General features: G+C 42.3%; 1 protein-coding gene across 1 annotated transcript; it reads left to right on the plus strand.

Annotated features, from left to right (window-relative positions):
* The first annotated feature begins 2,326 nt into the window (after positions 1–2,326).
* Positions 2,327–19,462, plus strand: WNT16 (Wnt family member 16). Its single transcript, XM_071552479.1, has 4 exons — positions 2,327–2,677; positions 2,774–3,021; positions 4,933–5,219; positions 13,025–19,462. The coding sequence occupies exons 1-4, from the start codon at positions 2,589–2,591 to the stop codon at positions 13,487–13,489; spliced, it is 1,089 nt and encodes a 362-aa protein (XP_071408580.1). The 5' UTR covers positions 2,327–2,588; the 3' UTR covers positions 13,490–19,462.
* The last annotated feature ends 1,968 nt before the right edge of the window (positions 19,463–21,430 follow it).

Here is a 21,430-nt window from a genome sequence, read left to right on the forward strand (position 1 = left end):
AGGATTCTGCTTTACTGTATCTGCATCCCACTCATGTTGCTGTCTGTATGTAGGGAATGATCTTCCAGCACAGAAGGTTCTGAAGCACCACTGAATTAGAATTACAGACTTCGGAAACATTTGGCAAATTTCAATAAATTATGGTAGATCAGTAAGGTATTTCTAAATTGTGTCCCTTTACAGGTTTGCAAAGCACATAATGTGCAAAATAACGTGTTTGCCCTTCCCTTCTTAGTAACGAACCGATGTACATACAGACACATAGCTCTAGACTAACAAAAATAGTCCTGTATGTGCTACCTTTGCCTGGGGAGGAGAGTATTGCTGGAGAGAATAAAGGAGAGAGGCAGTGTAACCAGCAGGCAGGAAGCTAAAAGGCAGGAGAAGGGCAGAGCTGGGGCATCTGGTGGGGAACCACGCTGGGACAGCCAGAGAGGAAGGTGCAGGGTCTGTGGGCAGTGGAGGAGTGGTTGTAAGGGAAGCAGATGGGAAGAGAGGCAGCTGGGACATTAGGATTCAAATACATAGTGATCCAAAGTTCTTTAAATCAGATGGTCATGGAAAAATCTAGTTTGCTTCCAGTCACTGCTAGAGATTGAACTGGATGTCTTAAGAAGTCCCTTACAATTTATTTTCTTCTTTTGTTTAGCATCAGCCCTCCAAATTGCAAATGGTTCACTTTACACAAGCGTATATGATCAAAAGATTTTTAAACTAAAGATGATCATAACAAACAAATGTGCAAAACATCACATCTCAGCACATAGGAACCCAGTAGACAGGTAATTTACTTCTGGTGCTATATATAAAATGCTACAAATAGAATTGGAATTTTTGAAACCAATATTTTTCTAATTTAAATCTTAAACTGCCATTAGCATACAAGATTCTGTAGCTGGTACAGAAAAATTCACATATAAGAATTTAGGACCAAGAGCTCCATATGAACTTAAAAAAAATAGAAAAAACAAGAAAACAAACAACAACAACAACAAAAAAAAACCAAACAAGAAACTACAGAGAGGAACCCTGTTAGAAGAACCTGCAGGAAAAAAATCATTTCAGAATGGACAATAAATGCATAGAACAGATAAAGGAGCACATAAGAAATCCTTGTCCAGGAGTTTGAATTAACTTTAGAAGATGGAGCCAGGAAGCAGCAATGAGGATAAAAATGAATCATGTGTCCTAGAATAATTAGATAATTCTCTGACACAGCCCACACATTTTGGCTGGTTCAGGCCTGTTTCATGGCCGGTTCCCTGTGTTTCCATGTCCTTCATCCATTTCCCTCACTCTGCATCCACAAGCAGATGATCTCCAGACTAAAACTCAGAACAGAGAAAACAAATTATACTGAAAGGTTTAAATAACTCATGGGGTCATTTGCAATCTGCCCAGAGCTGGTGATGCTTTGGAGACCCTTTAAGAACAGGCACACGAGCACGTAAGTAGGAAGGAGACATAATTTTATAGATCTAAACATACCACAGCCTGTGCTCTTAAAACATCTCAGCACATCCATCAGGAAAAAAGACAAGGGGACCATCACATTTATGTGATTATTTCTCAACATATTGTACTCTTAAAAATATACATTTGGGATTATTTATTGTGCTCTTCACTTGGAAATATTGTCAGTCAACAAGAGTTATTTCGTTCATTTACAACTGTATCAAATCCAAGTCTTTACAGATCTGCCATTTTGTCCAGATTATTTTAGTGCAGGTGTTTCACTTGCACAAAGGAAGCAGCAATATATTGTGATCAAAGAGGACTTGAAAGTCCAGAGTGCCAACACCAGCTCTCCATCAGGTGCTAGCTGACTCATTGTCTTTAATGTGTAACTAATGACTAACAATTCAAGCAGCAGTTGATAAGACTGTCTCACTGAAGTTAACAGGAGTCAACAAATGCAGTCCTAATGAATACTGATGCTGACTCAGTTAATACTACTAAAGTATTAGGAGATTTGAATAAAAAGTTAAGGGAATGTTGTGATCTATTATCATCTCTCTCCTTTGTGTGGATTAAATCACTGCAGACCTGCAGTTCTAGTTCTGCTCTGCCGTGCCGGGACCTCCTCTACACCCCTCGCAGCCGCTCTCCATGCTTCACAGCCCGAGTCGCGACCGGGCACTGCGGGGCTGTGCGGTGCGGTGCGGTGCGGACTGTGCTGTGAGGTGCGGTGAGGTGCGGAGCTGTGCTGTGCTATGCTGTGCGGTGCGGTGCGGGGCTGTGCGGTGCGGTGCGCAGCCCCCGCCCCGGCCCGCCCCGGACCCCGGGCGGCCAATGCACGGCCGGGGGGGCAGAGCCGAGGAAGGAGCCGAGGAAAACATCAATCCCAACTTTCTCACCTTGAAAGGGACCAAGCGCTCCCGATGCGTGCCCTCCTGTCGCCCTCCCTTCCAGCCCAGCCTCCCTGGGAGGGCCGTCCGACGGCCCGTGCTTGCTCCGCTAGCTGCCCCCTGTCCCCCGAGGAGGAGAGACCTGAGTAGGGGGGCCCCCTGTGGACCGTCCCCCTCGGTCCCTGCTGCCCGGCAGCCGCGGGCAGCGGCGGCTGTCCGGCGGGGCTCGATGCGGCTGCCATGGGGCGCGGGGCTCCCCTCGGACCGTGCCTGCTGCGGGCAGCGCTGTTGTTGCTCGCCCTCTGTCCCGCCGCTGGCAGCACTTGGATGTGAGTAGCCGGGCGCGGGGTGGCGGTGGGAGGACTGCGCGACGCCCGTCCCCTCGTGTCCGCCGGGGCCCGGCTCACGGGGCGCTGCTTCTGCAGGTGGCTGGGCATCGCCGCCGCCGGCGGCCCGGAGAAGCCGGGCTGCGCCAGCCCTCTGCTAAGCCGCCGGCAGCAGGACTTGTGCGAGCAGAAGCCGGAGCTGGTGCCCGCCATCCTGGAGGGAGCGCGCCTGGGCCTCCAGGAATGCCGCAGCCAGTTCCGACACGAGCGCTGGGACTGCCGCTCGCCGCCCGCCGCCCGCCGCGGCACCGCCGCCCCCGCCGCCTTCGGCCACCAGCTCAGCAGCGGTGAGTGTCCGCCTGGCGGGGCCGGCGGCACAGGCGCGCCCGCTGCCGGCCCCGCGGGGCACGGAGGGGCGCGGGGCTTCCCCGGCGTGTTGGGTTTGCGTGGCGAGGGGTCCCATGTGGCGGCGACAGGGACCGTCCGTCCGTCCGCCCGCCCCGTTGGCAGAGCCAGGCACAGCCGGGACGGGCGGGCACCGCAGCCGTCCCGCGAGGCTGCCGCGGGCACACGAAATGCACCGACCAGACGAAACCTGCCCTTGTCTTTCCAACTTGTAATTTTTGCATAGTATGGCTGTGGATGACACTGCCTTTGGGTAGATCGACTTAAATGTGTTGAAATATTGTTATTCTTGGGCTTACGTTGGGTTTATCCCATATGGCATAATTACTAAACGAGTGGGGTAACGACATACAGTATTGCAAAAAGGTCACTTGTTGCAGGTAAAAAAAAATCTGCTCAGGGCACCACATACAGTGTAAATTGCTTTAAAATTTATGATATGTGCTCAGTTACATGGTACTGATCAGCACAGAAAGACCAAAGGTCTTTTTGTTGCATAAACTAATTATGGAATTGCTGAAATTTCCACTGAAATAAGGACATTTTGTTTTTATCAAATGTCAACACCAAAACTATCCTGCAAATTAATTTAGCACTCTGGTCACTGATTGTGTGATTGATGTGAACTTAAGTACTGTGGCATCTCATTTTGTGTATGTGCAATCTTCACTTTATACTAAAACAGTATAAAACCATGTAAACAAAAAATGAGCAATAAAAAATTATTCCAAAAACAAAAAGGAAAATCAGAAAATGGGAGCAGTTTGCCTCAATATATGTATATGTCTTATATGTTAGTCCTTCTGTTCAACAGGAAGAACTGTTTGTGAAGACCCATATATGAGTGGCACTGGTTGCCCACCAAGTTTCATTAGTGTGTCCTGTGGAAGCCTTTTGTTATGGTACCAGCACCACAGACTACTATGAAAAGAGAAACAACCACGAACTTTCCTGTCCATAAGCAGGAAACTGGGAAACTGTTTCACAACAGTGAAAATTAGCACAATGAAACTTTAGCTACAGTTACTGACCACTTAACTGAATTTCAGTTTGCTTAGAGTGTGCCTTGCGTAAAATACGTATCAAAGCTATGTGCCACATTATGCTAGAAGCCTCACAGAATGGGACCAGCTTAAGAAGCCCACACAGGTCGCTCCATGATTTGTCTGAGATATAGTCCAACAAGTAAAGACCTTTAGTGCTGCTGTCTTTCCCATGGCCAGTTTATTCTAGGAGAAGCACATGGCCTAAATATTCTTGTGGCATCCTTATTTCTGTCTGGTTTAAGATTTCTGGGGCTCTTTGCAACCTTTGTGAATTAGAACAACATCAATGTTTGCTAAAGTTGGCATGAGGTAAGTTCTGGCCCTATACAAAAGTAATCTGGGATCATGACAGTTTCTCTGAGATTTAAACTAAACTTTTCTTATTCTTCAAATCAATATGAATAGTGAAAAGCAGAGTGGAGAGCAAGGGCTTTGAAATGTAGTTAGTTTGGGGTTTGATTTTTTATTTTTATTTTTTATTATTAAAACTTAATTGGCTTGAAAATTTCTGTGGCAAATAAAGTTCCCAATCAGATTTAGAAAGAATTTACCAGAAATTGCATGATACAACCAGAGAGAAAAGCACCATTAATAGCATGGTCATATGAAGACGCCCTGAAGTAATTTTTGGATATGAACATCCACTGCTTTAAACAAGTTAATGCTACAGACTAAGCTGGAATGACTTTAAACTTTTAACTGTTCCCTTTTAATAATAGTTTGGCCTGTAAAATCACTTTCTACAGCCCAGCCAGGAAGGTAATCAGGGTGACTTACAAAGTACCATTTTCATGCCTTGCTTTGTAGGCACAAAGGAGACCGCGTTCATCTACGCGGTGACATCTGCGGGGCTCGTGCATTCAGTGACGCGATCGTGCAGCGCAGGGAACATGACCGAGTGTTCCTGTGATGTGAGCCTGAGTCACGGTGGCTCAGCCAGCGAAGGCTGGCATTGGGGCGGCTGCTCAGATGACATCCACTACGGAATGTCATTCAGCAGGAACTTCCTGGATGTGCCTCTGAAGAACATAACGGGCAAGAGCGGGAGTGGACTGGTGGCAATGAACCTGCACAACAACGAGGCTGGGAGACAGGTATGTGTCAGTCAGATTTCTTTCTCTGCTTTGCCTTGGAGTTTTTAACTTCATCTTTGATGCCTTGAGAGAGTCCAAAAAATGGACTCCAAGCCAATTTAGTGTGGGATAAGATAAAAGAGTAGATTCTTTAATGTCTAGGCTTAGGACTTTCAGGAATACATGATGATGTGCCCTCCCTGAACACTGATGTCCATGGTTTTTGTAATATTGTCCACCCAATCCCCAGTTCACACATCTCCCGGGCCAGCCCCATCCTGCCCTTGGTCACACCCCATCAGGATTTGAGTCTGGGGGACAGTGGGACCCCTTGTTCCTCATCTTCATCTTCCTCAGCACATGTAGGGCTCTTGGAGCTTTTCCAGTGTTCCTAGACCCCAAGGTTGTTCGCTCATGTTTATGTCTCATTTTGCAGGCCTTCTGATATTCTTCAGCTTTCTACCTTGAGGAGAAGTCTAAATAACTAAAAGAATTTGAGCTATTGATATGTGGTAGAGGTTACAATAGATAAACATTGAACTTAAGTTGCTAGAAATATTAACACACTAAATTTGCCTTTTACTACTGTTAGAAGTACTTCTAAAATGTATAAAAATGAAAAAAATCATAAACCCCTGAGGCATCATCTTTAATGACTCTCTCTGGACCCATAATTCTTTAAATCTGTTCTGCTCAGTGACACAGCTATAACTAAAGAAAAAAAAAAGAAAAATGAGAACTTCTGGTTTTACTTACATGTATTGATAGTCTCCATTGTAACTCAGTCATTTCCTGTAGCCAGAAGCAGGATCAGAGGGTTTTACTGAAAACAACTTTCCTATATGCCATAGATAAGGCATAGCCGTAATAAGTTATCATAAGAGCCATGGTGGTATAATTGAAAACCGTTTTAATTTAAACTAATGTTTACATGTAATATGTGTTATTTTATTTAAGCTATATAGTTGGAAAACCAGAACATCTTTCAGGTCCCTTCCAATCCAAACTATTCTATGATCCCATGGTTCTGTGACATCAGCCCTTTTCATAACTGAAGAAGAAGAAGAAGCAAACCTTAAACCTAAGTATATGTTGAGAACACTTACTGTGAGTTTAATTAGATGCCGGTTAGCCAAATAATCTCCAGAGAGGATGATTGGTATCTTGTAGTAGGAGATGGTAATAAGAAGAACAGAAGATTGATTATTTCCTTAGGGAAAGAGCAAAGGGTTGTTTCTCATGTTTGGAGAGAGAGATAGTTAAGGAAGGAGATCATAATTTCCATAAAATGGTCTCTTTTAATTTCACAATGTTTAATATACAGTACAAATAATTTTTATTTTTATACTCATGTTTGTTATTAGACAGTGCCATTGTCTTAGATTAGGATGACAGAAGTGTAGGGAAGAAGACTGCAAGGCTCCAGAGGAACTTCAAAGAGAAAGAGAGCTGTAAGTTCCGTAGTTAGGTGTCAGTGATATGGGTCTTCTCTTTGATACCCTATTATCTTGTCTGCCTTTAGCTTTATATTAGCAACAGCAGTACTTTGCTCTCCTTTTGTCGGCAGTGACAGTTTTGGTTGTGGTTCCCAAATAATCCTTGTGCTCGTCATTCATTGTTGCAGGTGGGCCAGCAGGACTGTCTGACACCTTCTTCTGTGAACTGTACCAAGGAACCGTTCAGCTTTAAAACACACACACACACACACACGCGCACACACACACACACACACACACGCACACACACACACACACACACGCACACACACACACACACCCCCACCCCCCCTGGAAGAGAAGCTTTTCTTTTTGTGTTGCTCTTTAAAGTTGAATTAGTTTCCAGATCTCACCTATAGTGGTCACAGACATAGACAGCTGGGCCATCTGTGTTATGGGGATGGGATTGACTAGCAAAAGGGAATAATACATTCAGCCAAAGAGAACATTTTTACAAATGGTGAACTAAAGCTACAAGGGTGCAGGGGATCAATTTTAGTGAGTCTTCATTTTCCATGAATAGTATTTTTGACAGAATTCAAGTTACCTTATATTTTGGCTATATGTGTAAAATATAGTAGATTGTGAGTCCACATCTTTAATTACCTGCAACTGCACTATTTTCTATTACTATTCATGTTGAGTGGTGTCTCTTAGTATACATAACTGTGTGAAACTAGAGGTTTAGACTAGACTCTCTGGGAATGTGGTAGAATCTAGCCCAGCAGAACCCATTAGATACGGAGGGCCTTTCGGGGTATTGTGGTTTAACCACAGCTGCTTGCTCACATACCTGCACCCTCCCTGCAGTGGGATGGGAAGGAGGTTTGAGGGGAAAAAAGGTAAAACTTGTTATTTGAGATAAGAAGAGTTTTATAACTGAAGAGAGAAATAAGTGATGCACAATACGATTGCTCACCACCTGCTGACTAATGCCTAACCTGTACCCAGCAGAGATCAACCCTTCCTGGCCAAGTCCCTCTAGTTTATATACTGGGCATGATGTTCTGTAATGTGGAATATCCCTTTGGCCAATCCAGGCAAGCTGTCCTGGCCATGGTCCCTCAACAGTTTTTTGTGCAGCTCCTCACTGGCAGAGCACAGGTCACTGAAAAGTCCTTGTGTTAATGTAGGCACTACTTAGCAACAACTAAACCACCAGTGTTATCAACATTGTTCTCATGCTAAATCCAAAATAGAGCTTTGTGCCAGCTAATAAGAAGAAAAATAACTCTATCCCAGCTGAAACCAGTTTCACAATGCTGAGCTTTCCAAAAACGTTTCTTAAAGTACCCTGTCACAGGCTTATTTTGTGCATGACACATGCAGTCATTCCTTTTCCAAGGCACTGTGGGATTTTTTTCTTAAGGAAAACCAAATTTGCTGTGAGCCCAAAAGAGCAGAAGGCCTTTATTCCACTGATGTTGTATCCATAGTGTGTTTGTTGTTCATGATCTTGAAAGAAAATGTGCAGAGAATTTAGGCAGCTTTCATGCAAAAATATTTTGTCATTTAATGGCAAACTGTAGGATAAAGCAAATATTTTGGACCACTGTCCAGAATGAAAGAATGTTTATTGTTAGCAGCAGTATTATCTGAAGTAAAGTTTAGCATAACTCTTCATCTTTTCAAATCCTTAACTAGAAGATGTTGGAAAATGTTGACCTTCATGTTTTGGGGCTTATAGGATGGATATTTTGATACTTTACGACCTTTGCAATACATGCTATCATGTTCCTGGTTCAGTGTCTTGCAAGAGCAGGCTTCCAGGGACAGTACTTCTGTGGGTTTTTCGAGTTGGTAACTGAACTGGTATGTGCAGAATTCTCTTATTTCTCTCCTCTTTCCGTACAAAATGGTATTTTACACTTCTACATCTCATAGTTGTCATATCAACATATATCAGCTGTGAAAGTGTGAGTATCGTTTGAGTAGTCCACTAACTTGACTCTCAGAAGATGAAGACTGCATTCATAATTCTTCCACAAGATAAATGTTCATCATCTTTTAGCACTGCAACCAGTGGCTGAAATTGGGCTGTTTAATCACAGGCAGTGGTTCCTGTTACAAAGCGAGTACTGGCAGACCTGGTCTCAGGGCTGAGAACAGTGCTTGCAAACATAAAGCTTACCTTGGAGATATTAAGCATTAATTGGCATTAAGGGGTATGTGAGCTGTGTTTCCATTGACACTATGCTGCAGACCCATCTCTGTTTTCTGCCCATCTGCCTGTTGCAGCCACAGATTCCCAACCCTTGCCACTCCCTCTGTTAATTGCACTGGATCAGTGAAAGGAAATCACTTTAAAAATTATCTTTCCCTCAGATTAATTTTTCACACAGACCAGTGTTCAGCCCTGTTCATCACTTAACCCTGCAGTCTTACTGTACTCATATCACAAAGGCTGAGGGCAGTGAATGGCAGTAAGGGCAAGAGGAACTGCTCAGGTGGGCTTGTGGCTGATCACAACACCTGTAGATCCAGTTCTATTCTACACCAATTATTTCTCACAAGTTGTCAGTCAGTTTCATGACCTGCTGAAGAAAACCTGTCCCAGCTTGCCCAGAACAACACATCTGTGTGTAACAGTGCTCCTCTGAAGCTCTCTATGAAGTTTTGTGTCTTAGGGAAAATCCTCTCACCATTTCATGAATAACTGAACAGATTCATGATATGAATCTAGGATGTGGAACTGAACACTGGTCATGGAGTCAGTCTGGAAGTCATGCCCCCACTAACTCTGTGCACTGCTGAGACACAGGTGTGTGCTACAGCTGCATCCCACCAGAAGGCCACATTGTCTTTGTAGGCACCATCTTAGGTTTGCTTGCAAGAAAACATCGGGAGAAGATGCCTGGAAGCTAAATTTTACCAGATGTTCAACTATGGGAGTTTGTTCATTAAAGTTCATGTGGAAGACTGAGATCCAGTAGCGTGTTCTGTGAATAGACAAAGCAAGATACCACCTCCATGTGCCTACAGTAGAGGCAACCCAAAATACATTGGAGTCCAACCAGAAAACTTGCCCATCCTAGCAGCTGGGAAGCAATAGCCTGGGATCATGCTCTGTTGTAATGACATCGTAAATCATTCTAAACCAGAGTGCATCAAAACTTCATGTGAAAATACTGAGCCACACAGAATAAGTGCAATGGATATTGTCAGGGCTTCCACACTGCGTAACATTTTTAATTCTTGCATTCATCTGATCATCCATACACTGCTAATGTATGCTGCATTTTTATATTTTGTTATCAATCTAAGAGTCCAATATCAGTTTCTACTCCTGTTTAGAAATTCTGTCTCCCTTTAATTTATCCTCAGAGAAAGACTCTGAGTGTCATCTGTTGGGCTACTTGCCCACATGGAAGTAACTCACCCTTAGCAGTTAGCAGACTTGTCCAATGCTTTCTCTGACAATTTCTGGATCCTTACCCTACTGATGTGAAAACAAGAATTACATCTGTGACCTTATAAATCTTGTAGCACAATAAGAGTTCAAACTGCTCTGAGATTCTAATTACTTGATGAAAATAACTAATCATTCAAAATTGGAAAAATACTATTAAATCCTGTCTGTTTGTGTGTAAAATTTATCTTTTGATATTATGTTTCTCTTTTCCTTGAAGTTTTTATTAGGTCATCTGTACTCTAACAAAGACTTTCTGTCCTTGGATCTTAAATTCTCATCTGCCTTAATCACTGTTACATCTTAATGATGAATATTCTGGCTACCCAGTGATTTCCTTTTTGACAGATTCTTGAGATACGAGCACAAGGTCAAGTCTGTCTATTAACAGAAACTAGCCTGTGTAGAAGAGATGATAAATATCTACCAGACTTATCTGTCAATTTGCCCCTGAAACAGTCCATGTGTTCTCTGGTTTGAGGGATTGCTTGTTGCAATGTTCTTATTTCTTCCAGTAGTATAGAAAAATCTCCAATCCCCAAGGCAGGCCACACCATCTGGAAGTATCTCCTGTATGGCTGCACCACTTCACCTGGTCTGGTTTGCAAAGGCTAATGGCTGTTCTAGGTCAGGGCATACACCTGCTCATTCTTGCTAATGTTTTGTTGGGGGGGGGGGGGTAAATATCTTGTGTATTTGGCTTCCATAGTAACCTCTACCAACAAATAGGTCCTGTTCATTCACCAAAGATGTGACGCCAAACAAACATTTTGGTTGTATATTTTTAGTGTTTGTAGTTATATGAAAATACTAACTCAGGCTTGTGCCTATCTCTTTGGGGCAGACTGTGCCAGGAGGCTTCAATGCCCACTAAAATCAGTGGAGTAACTACGCTGGACTCAGCCCAAACTTCTGTGACTGCATTCACCATGATGAAAAATCACAGTTTAACATGTGGTTAGAAACAGTTGATTTTATTTGCCCCATGCCTTGACTAGCTGTGAAACTTTGAGGATGGCATTTAGGCAGCCTGAGCTACAAATACAGATTCTGGGACTTGAGTTTATTTCTGGTCCTGCATAGGGCCAGTGGGGCTCAGTAGAATTTCAGATCTGTTGATATCACTGCAGAATCAAGCCTTAGGAACAGGCACAAATGAAACTATTTTCTCAGGGGTGTTAGACTTCTGTTTTTCAATTCAGTTTGAGAAAGACCATAGATTGACAGCAGTTAATATTTGTGGAGACTGTGGAATAAGTGACGGTTTAGGATAAAATTTAATAAACATTATTTAGTTGGGGTGTTGGGTTTTTCTCTTCTCCATTTTTTGGTAAATAGTGGTTCCTCCACACAGGAGTGATTTGAATCTGATTTGCCTTGGTACATGAGAAGTTTCAAGATAAACTTATGATGAGTTAACTTAAAATTCACACGTGCTGTTAAATTTCTCAATTGCTTTGTTTGTGGAAATGATATGTGGGAGAAAAGGTTAGTAAAATGAAAGATGGCAACATGGGCTTTCCATACCATTAACCAGGTGTTTCAGGTTAGCTCCAGAAAGTACATTAATAGAAATGTAAAACAAACCAAAAATTATGATGTCTCGTCCTTGTACTGCATCTGTGAATGTGTGATTTTTTCAGTGCACTTTTACAAACTCTAATGTGAGATGTTTCACAAGACTAATTGTATGATTTTATACTATGACTATTAGATATTCAAGAAGCAAGTATTATATTGATTGTTTACTGAGTATTTCAGTCATAGTCTCAGATAAAGAAAGTTACTGCTTGTTTGCAGATTCTAGTTCTTTGAGGCTTGGTCTCCTATGAACCAAGTGAGGCTTGGTCTCCTAAGTGAACCAAAATTCTTGTGTGTTACAAAAGCTTAAAACAGGCTTCAGATTCCTGCTGTTGGTCAAACAGTTATTGTTCAGCCCAGCCCTTGTTTCTGCACGAGCATGGAAAAGTAGCTCATCTAAGAATATTTTAGTGTTGGCAATAACTGTGGAAACTTTGCTAAAACATTAAAAAATATAAAAGTAATATGAATGTAACCATCTAATTGTGTTAAATAGACCCATTATGAAACTGGAAATACTAGAAACCCATGCTAGTACTAGTATGGCTAAATTACAAGAATAGGTCTTGATCCTGTAAGTGAAAGCACCTGAGATTTACTCTAGAATACCTGAGTTGAAGAAAACCACTCCTGAGCCATTGTGGCTCCTTTGACAGACTTTCTGTGAAGCTCAGAAAGGTGGGTATCCTCCTGCTCAGAAATCTGCCCTGAGGTGCCTCCGTGCTGCACACTGTGCTGATTTGTGTGCTGAGCCACACTGGTTGTCCAGGTGCTGTGGTGTGACCTCAGCCATTCCCGTGGCCTTAGTGAGAGACTGGGTTGTGAATATTTAGTGATCCTGGTGGTAGCTGCAAGGCAGCCTTGAATGGCAACATATCTGGCACTTCCCTGTAACAGTAAGTGTCTTCCAGCATGGGGAGGGTGCTTTGACCTGCCCTGTCCCTGCTTTCCCCTTCTGCTGTTCCCCAGGAGAGCCATTTGCATTCCAGTAGTGAGAGGAGTGACACAGAACATGTAATTCCAGGTATTTAGGATCCTCCAGAATGAAAAACCACCCAGAAATCACAGGTTTGACTGTTGTGATTCAATATTGCTACGTTGTGGCCATTGCAAAGAACAAATGCACAGCACTTTTGAAGAATAGGGTTCTCATACTGGGGGTCTTGGTTTGGAAACCCGGTGTTCCTAACATGTATCCTCCTGTGCTCTGACCTCCCTATCCCTGAAATGGCAGTGGCAGCTGTAATATTAAATACTTTGAGACCTCTGTGTCACTCTTGTCAGGCAGCATTCCTAATGAATGAAAGCATATGCAAATGTTGTTCTCTGTTTGCTTTTAGGCTGTGGCAAAGCTGATGTCAGTGGATTGTCGCTGTCACGGTGTTTCTGGGTCCTGTGCTGTGAAAACTTGTTGGAAAACCATGTCCTCCTTTGAAAAGATTGGCCGGTTTTTAAAGGATAGGTATGAAAACAGCATACAAGTATCAGACAGACTGAAAAAAAAGCTACGCAGAAAAGAGAAAAGCCAGAGAAAATTACCCATTGGGAAAGAGGACCTGCTGTATGTGAACAAATCACCCAATTACTGTGTTGAAGATCTAAAGTTGGGGATCCCTGGGACTCAGGGAAGAGAATGTAACCGCACCTCACAGGGCCCTGACGGCTGTAACCTCCTCTGCTGTGGGCGAGGGTACAACACCCACGTGGTGAGGCACGTGGAGAGGTGTGAGTGCAAGTTTGTCTGGTGCTGCTATGTGCGCTGCAGGAGATGTGAGACCATGACTGATGTACACACCTGCAAGTAAGTTTAAGTACAGAAAACGTGGCCAAGTCATCCTGCCCTGTTTGGTGCACACAGCTGCCACTCAGGCAGCAGTGCCTGTACCGTGTGGGATTTCAGAGGGATCAGCCTCAGGGGAACGGGTGCTGCCACACAATTGGTAGTCCAAGCATGTGGTGACTGAAAGAACAACTGAGTGAACATGAGACTGCATGCAGGAAAAGCCTAAACACCAAGAAGCACTCCTGATGACACATTTGACCATGTTACTTCATGAGAACAGGGATAGACACTAAACTTTTCAAGTCTTTCATAGCCTCAGTGTCCTGAAGATCCATGTGGTGGGTAGGTACAGTGGAGAAATCTCAACATCTTATTAGCCAGAGACTGAAGAGTTAAGGTGGCACGTAAGATACATTAGATATAATCCTTATGTCTGTATTTTTAAAACTGGGACTAGATGGATCCACTAGGTGGTTAATTTCTGCAGAGTTCAGAAAAAAACAGGATAGGGGAAGTGTTCTACTGTTGACCATTAAGTGTTGGCTCTGCAGCTGTTCTCCATAATATGCAGAAAAGCATCTGATACTGAGAAATGTGCAGAGAGCTCAGCACTGTCTGCCTGGAAGAGCAGAGTCTAATGGCGTGGGACAAGCTGAGTCCAGAGCAGAGAAGCAGGAGCCCAGTCTGCAGTGTACCAAATAGCAACTTCAGATTTTTTTACAGCTTGTCCTTCAAAGGCACAAGAGACAGGTCTGAGGAGGAACAGAAATACAGTTTGGTATTTGAAGGATGCAAAAATTCTTGCAGGAATTTCCTCAGTGTCTGAGCACACAATTTGCAAGTCAGCCAGTCATCACCCCACTGCTCAACTCTATGCAATAACCTGCCATGTTCAACGATCTCACTGATGGTTCACCATCATTTTCAAAATCATATGAAATTCAGCCCAAAGAAATCTGCCATAAAGCAGAAGATCTTTTAAAATGTGTTTTCTTTGTAGAAGCAGCATCTAGAATTTTTCATTAGGTTGCATCCTCAGTAAATTCAATGCACAATGTAATTTATGGATTGGCTTACACTATTAAAATATTTAAACTGTTAATGATAACATTTTCTCCCCCTCCATATGTTGGCTCAGTTTTATTTTAAATCTGTGAAAGGTTGTTTATTTTCATGCAGTGATTTAATGCCTGGCTTAAAAAGCAGCATGTGAAAGGATTACTGTTGTTTAATTGTGCAAAGACCTATTTTTGATAAGACTAGAAAGTTTATATTTTGTAAATATTTAAATTATGCAAGTTGTGTAAAAGGTTTCCAAAACTAATGTGATAAGACTACAGGCTTTGATATTTGTTGGTTAGATATTTGTTAATATTGTAGTAGTCTTCAATTGATTTTTATTTGCATGTGTTGGGAGAAATTAGTCAGAGAATTTTTGCAGTTAATACACACTGATGAGAAACACCTACAATGATTTTTTAAATGATGATTTAATTAGTATTCTGAATACTTTCTTTTTTATTATCGTTCTTTTAAATGCATTTTACAAACACCAAAATCCCAGTTCAGCAGTAAGTGCAGAACTCCCACTGACATCAATGGGACTTGCAAGGGTTTGCAGTCCCTTAACTTCTTCCACACTAACAGTTTTTAGAAGGAAATTATCTTGGACAGTTTGATTGAGGCTTTCAAAGTTACTCAAAAGAATTAATTTCCTAATTGTCAATTGTTTTCCCATGAAAGATGGTGACCAGATTCCCTGTCACTTCTTACTGGATGTGCAGATCAAGAAGAAGGAAACAAATCTATGTTGTGGTATTTCACTGCCTTATGTGGATTATTTTAGGAACATCAGTTCAGCAGCAATAAAGTTCTTTATCTGCTGTTCTTTTTGGACCCGTACTGCACATTTGGCCAGTCTGTCTCCATTGGCCTAGCCAGATTATTACCCTGAGGCCACGAAATTTGCTGTCTGTGAGAAGGGTGCTCAGCCTGCCAGTCACTGTCAACACCCTCTCTGTGAAAACTTGGATGGGGAGTACACATTCTGTTGGAAGACCCTGAAGAGACAGTTGTGAGCCCCACATTGTTCCCATCTTCCAGCAATGAAAGTAAACCCACAGCCTCCCCAGGCTGTGCCACAGCACCTATTGGCAACATGGATGGGAGATGATACGGTGTGGTAGAGAGCGCCTCTCTCTTTTTTATTCTGCTCCACATCAAGTTGCTGTCAGAGGCAAGTGCTTTGGTGTCCTACCTGAGCCTTCTCCTAGCAGTACTGAGTTCACTGTTGAGATCACCACTTTTTGTTATATGGACTCCAGCTCATGGGAATTCAGTGTGAAGACCAGAATCCTTACTGAAGCAGCCCTGACCAGTCTTTTAAAACAGCTTTAGTGTTTATTGGATGTAAAGGTTCTTGCATGCCTGATCTGTGCAGTACAGAAAATTGCCAATGTAGTTCTCAATCTTAACTTATGGCAGGTAGGAAATGGGGAGGAGGTGATCCTGGACCTCTGGGCCTGAGGCCAGCTTCAGAGATTTGCCCAGGAGTGGCAAACCTCAGAAGGATGTCTCTGTGGGTTTGAAGAAGGGCACTGATGTTGGCATGCAGAGAGACATGGAACAGGCCAGTATGCAGCCGTTGCAGTCAGGGTGTCTCTTGCTTGCCTGGATATTCAGTATTTGATGCTGCCTTATTTTTAATAGTCATCCAGTTCCAAAAAAAAAAAAAAAAAAACAAAAACAAAACCCCACACCAAAAAACCCCAACAAACAAACAAAACAAAAAAAACCCACCCAAACCAAATCCCCCTATCAAACCTTTTTGTTCCTAACTGTTGTTAAGAAAAGATTTTTTGCCTGATTTCATTGGGGAAAGAGTTTATTTTTTCAAAGAATGACAACAGACAATGAAGAAAAGTGGTAACATGTAGGGTTTATGAAAGCCTCCATGGCTGAGCAAACAACCTAATAAGGGTTTGGAGCTTCACTGGCAGAAAAAGAATCCATCTTGCCTCTAAGAAGCTGAGGGAGAATTTGATGGGAGGTGGTGTTACCCTTTCCGCACTGAGAGTAGAGCACTTGTGAGACCAAGCATGCACCATCTGAGGGGCTGCTATTAACTCGCCTGCAGTGCTAATGTGGGGGGCTTGGAACGGGAAGGAGAAGCAAAGCTGAGCATGCCAGGGAGTCTGGAGCATGAGCTAATCTCTGTACCTATCACAGTCAACTTACCTCAGTTACATCCATAGAACTAGTTCTGGATGGGCAGTATCTGTAAAGCCAGTTTTGGGCAGGATAGGGTTATAAACATTGTTTTGTAGTAATATTAGGGCTAAAGAAATCAGCTGACATCTATTGCACTCTGTTCCACAAAACTGCCTTTACTCCTTGCACAATCTGAAAAAGCTCTCCTTGCGGGAAGGTGAGAGAGACAACCATCTGTAAGACAGCATGCCTGCTCTTTCAAAGAGGAGCCTATGTATGACATACGTGTTTCAGCTGCTTTTGTGGGCATATGGCACTGGGATGAATTTAGTTCACTCAGTTTAATATGGTGGGGTTTTTTTTCCCTGTGCTGGGACTGGAGGATGAAGGTTGTTGACTTTGAAAGTACAGCCTTATAATACTCTTGTACAGTTTTGCAATAATACATACTTGCTGTTTGAAAGTAGCTCCATGTGTGCTTACCTGAGCAAGTGAGATTAGAAAAAAAAAGTTGGAAGGAAATCTGGGGAAAAGTTCTTCTCTCAATCCTATTCCCACATGGTGCCCTTTTATGCATGGAGCTGCAGTCTGAGAAAAGTAGCAAACCTATGAGAAATGCCACAAGTTTACTTTTGGAAGAAAGAATAATTATAACTTCTTCTGAAAGTGGAAATTACATTTGCTATTTGGACAGAGAAATGCATGTGCACTGGCTGCACATTTTAAGAGCAAAGTTGTGTTAGTGACTAAAGTGCTGACATACTCTGAGGAGTAACGGCAGGAATGCAGCTGGTCATTCTGTCAACATGCCAGCCTGTGCATGCATTGCCAACTACAGAACACTGTCTTGTCTTTGCCTGATGGAGATCCCTTGTCAAAGGACATGTAGTAAATGTAGATTGTCTCCATTACTAGCAAAATACCTCTGTGCTGGGCAGCACTTTTCACAAATATGTGAAATGTATGTGTAAAGTAAATAGTAACAACTCACATCGGCTATTCAGAGGAAATTATGTTAAAAGGACATCCACTTTGGCTGAGGTTTCTGATGGAGCTGAGATGCTTGATTTCCTTGAAGGATGAAGTTTCACAAGATGGCAAACAATTTTAGAATGGTAAAGTGATGAACCCATACCAACTGCGTTCAGCCTGATGGCTAAAATTTATTAAAAATGTGGGAAAGAATAATCCCACTGTGGCAGACTTCACACCAAATTAGGCAGTTTGTCTGAGCCCTCTGTCTTAGGTATCTATAACACAGGGTGGGATATCATGAAGTATCATAGTGGAAAAAAACTGTTACTATTTGTTCCAGAGAACCTGCCAAAAATTTTAGTTGTGAATCCTCTTCTGACTGTATCCCATCTGTCCTGCCAAGTGACCTGGAGTGCCCAGATCCAGCAGCAGTAGTAGCAGTGAATGTGGCATCATGACTTAATTTTTCATTTTATGCAAGAATATGCAATAACAACTTTCAGGATTTTATAGACTCTCACATTTTTACTGTTAGTGAAGTGGCATAGGCAGACAATAGCTAACTGAAACAATAACTGAGAAACGGCTTCACACCCCTATGTCCAATGAGCATCACTGAAAAGGCTAGCAATAGTATTCCGGTGATAAACTGGAAACTGGGAGAAACTGGGGGAAATTGCTTGCTCAAAATCATGTGCAAAACCAGTGGCAGACCTAGATTTGAAAAAAAAAATTCCCACAACCTAATATTTTGGCTGCCTGGTCACTGCATTCATTTTTCAGCCCTTGCAGTTAGAAAACTGTGGCTTGCTAGTTAGGACTGTACAGTGACCAGCCAAGTGCTGACCACTGGACAAGTCCCGCTGCAGAGTCAAGTAGAGTTTTTCAAGTACAGGCAAGGACTAAAGTAATTAGCTGGTTTCCATTTTCCAAACTTAGCCTTTGGTTTGTATTTCTGGAAGTCAAAATGCTTTTACCCCTCATAAATGACAATTCATCCGGAAGGGAATGTTGCCTTCTCATGATCTCCAAATTAATGCTGTGGATAATTAGCGCTAAAATACCCATGTCTGTCCCAGAGTCTGCTGTTAAACTGGATCAAAAACTGTGTAATTTCATTGGTAGTTCTGTTAAATAAATAATGATTTACTCAACAGAGAATGAAATGGGAAGTAATTGTCTCTGGCCACTATGTCATCTCTGCAGAGGTGGAAGTGTGGTGGCAGATAGGAACACAAGACTGCAATTCATTTCACAACTAGCAGGGAACACTGACAGGTGATCCCTCTGGCCAAGGCTGGAATTTGAACGCCAGGGGTAACTGTAAATGGATGGCCTTCAGTGGAGAGGAGTTATAACTTTGTTTGCACACCAAAGAGGTGTAACAAACAAAGCACTGAGGAGAGTAAAGGCAGACACATGTGCAGTTTGGAGACATTAAGTGACCAGGAGATAGAACGATTCATTGCAGGGTAGTGCCACATGCCTTGAGAAAACTTCTGCTAAACTTCTGCCAGGTAGCACGAATACATCCTATAATGGGCTGAAGGATCAGAGCCCATCTCAGGGTTTGGCCATTTCCTTTTCCTCTCAGCCTTGCTATGTTTATTACTATACAGTGTATTTTAAAAGACTGGTACATTTTTCTTCTTAATACTTAAAGAACCATCAGCTTACCATCCTTTTTTTTTAAAGTTATTTGTGTATCTGGATGCCTTAATTAAAAGCTTAATCTTTTGATTTGGTTAGACTTCCATAATCATTTTCTGCAAAGCCCTGAAAATCTATGTTTGGTTATGGGGCAGCGTAAAACACATTTCATAAGCATTTCTGTTTTCTAGAGAAGAAGTTTGACACAAAACTGGGGGTTAGAAAACATACTGCAGTATTTCTGTGGATGATGATTTACCATCTGTGCTGAAAGGTACATCATGCCTCATGTCAGTAGCACAAACTGGAAAAATGTCCCATTCTTCAGCATGGACCAATCTGCCCATAATCTAAGAAATCGACACTTCTTTGTCTCAGTATGTGCTAAATCACATTTTTGACATTAAATATACTGTTTTTAGAGGAACACTAAGAGAATCAATGTGCAGAAGAACACAACAGCAAGATACTACTCAACTCCAATTTAATATGTGCCATTTTTTTAATAACCTGGCTAGTTATTGCTGATCATGCCAGTGGGAGACTTTGAGAACTAAATTGTTAAGTTTTATACATCAGCTTACCAAAAAGTTGGATCATGAAAACTAGGAAAGGTTCAGAGCGTACATCAAGGCAGAGACCCCTCTGCAGCTTCTTTCTTAAAGACTTCTATTAATCCATATAAAGCACCACTAGTACAACAATGCTGATTTTGGAGCTGTAGACTGTAGTTTCATGGCAGGCTGGCTTTGCCTGCCAGGTTTGCTGAGCTCAGGCTCCCCACTGTTCTGACCCCAGCTCGTGTATTGGTTTAGCCATATGGTTCACAGAAGCACTCCACAAACAATAGATTTGGCTCAGTTTGGGGCAGAATCTGCAGTAAGGGCATGGCAGTAAGAATTCATGAAGGTGACCAGTAGTAACTCCTTGACTGCACTGCTAGTATTAGAATATTGTCTAACTCTGTGCACTGAAAACTCCTCATGGGTTTTAACATAAAACCAACCAACAAACCCAAAACCCACACAGCATGATGAATGGAGAGAATGACAGAAGTTCTGCAAGAAGCAGCTAGCAAAATGAATCCACTTCAGGGATTTCTATGCAAGAAATTTAGGTAGAACCAAACTTTTGGAATAAATTTTAAAACCACTCCCTGCAGAATTTTTATGATCCCTCACAATGTGTTAACATAGCAGCCCTCCCAGGAAAACTAACAAACCATGTACAGCAAGAAAGATTAATGCTTCAGGGCAGGAATATTTTCCATTGATCAATGATTTTATGGCAGTACAGTTGCAAGTAACCTCATCAAAAATCTAGAACAGTATCATACCCTCTGCTGAGACCATATTTGGGTTAATACAATTTTGACCACTTAAATAACCTTCAAATATTAGTTGAGCTCGTTTTTTGGTTTTGTCTTTTTTTTCCCCATTTGCTGATTGTGCTATGAATGCAATGCTAAGAAACACTTTAAGCCTCTTGCACTGTAGTGCAAGATCAGCAAGAGGAAAGGAATTAATTATCTGCCTTGGGCTGTCTCCAGGGATCAGAAATTTCCCAGAGGATGGAGTGATTTCTGTGCATTTAACATAGTAGACAACGTAGCTGGACTATTAAGAGCACTCTCTGCTGATCCCTACCTCTCCTCATATATATCCAAATGCCCCAAAACAAAATTTTCCTATCTACATACTTCAGAGGATAATAAACAGACAATGTTCATTTTATTTACTAATACACTATGAAACAACACAAAGCACATTTGAGGCATCTATGAGGACTAAGATATAAAAGCCATAAAACAAGACATTATCCACCAAGTTTTCCAATGGGATGATTCAGCTGCCAAGACCGGGGAACATGAGACTGTACTGATAATGCTGAAATACTCAAAGCTGAGAAAGATGATTAGAGAAGATTGTTTCATCATTTGGTGGGAAAAAAACATTTGCAGACTACATTCCGTAGAAGACAGCACTCTCTTCCACTGCCATCCATCAAGCTCAAAGAGGAGACACAATTCCTCCTCAGCTGGGAGTGTCTTTTTTCTTGTTTGCATGAACATGTAGCTATATCCTGCTACGGACAATATTCTGAGAAAGGAATAAACTTTTCTGAGGGA

The sequence above is a fragment of the Pithys albifrons genome, chromosome 3 (assembly GCF_047495875.1).
Source record: "Pithys albifrons albifrons isolate INPA30051 chromosome 3, PitAlb_v1, whole genome shotgun sequence".
Taxonomy (NCBI): Eukaryota; Metazoa; Chordata; class Aves; order Passeriformes; family Thamnophilidae; genus Pithys; species Pithys albifrons.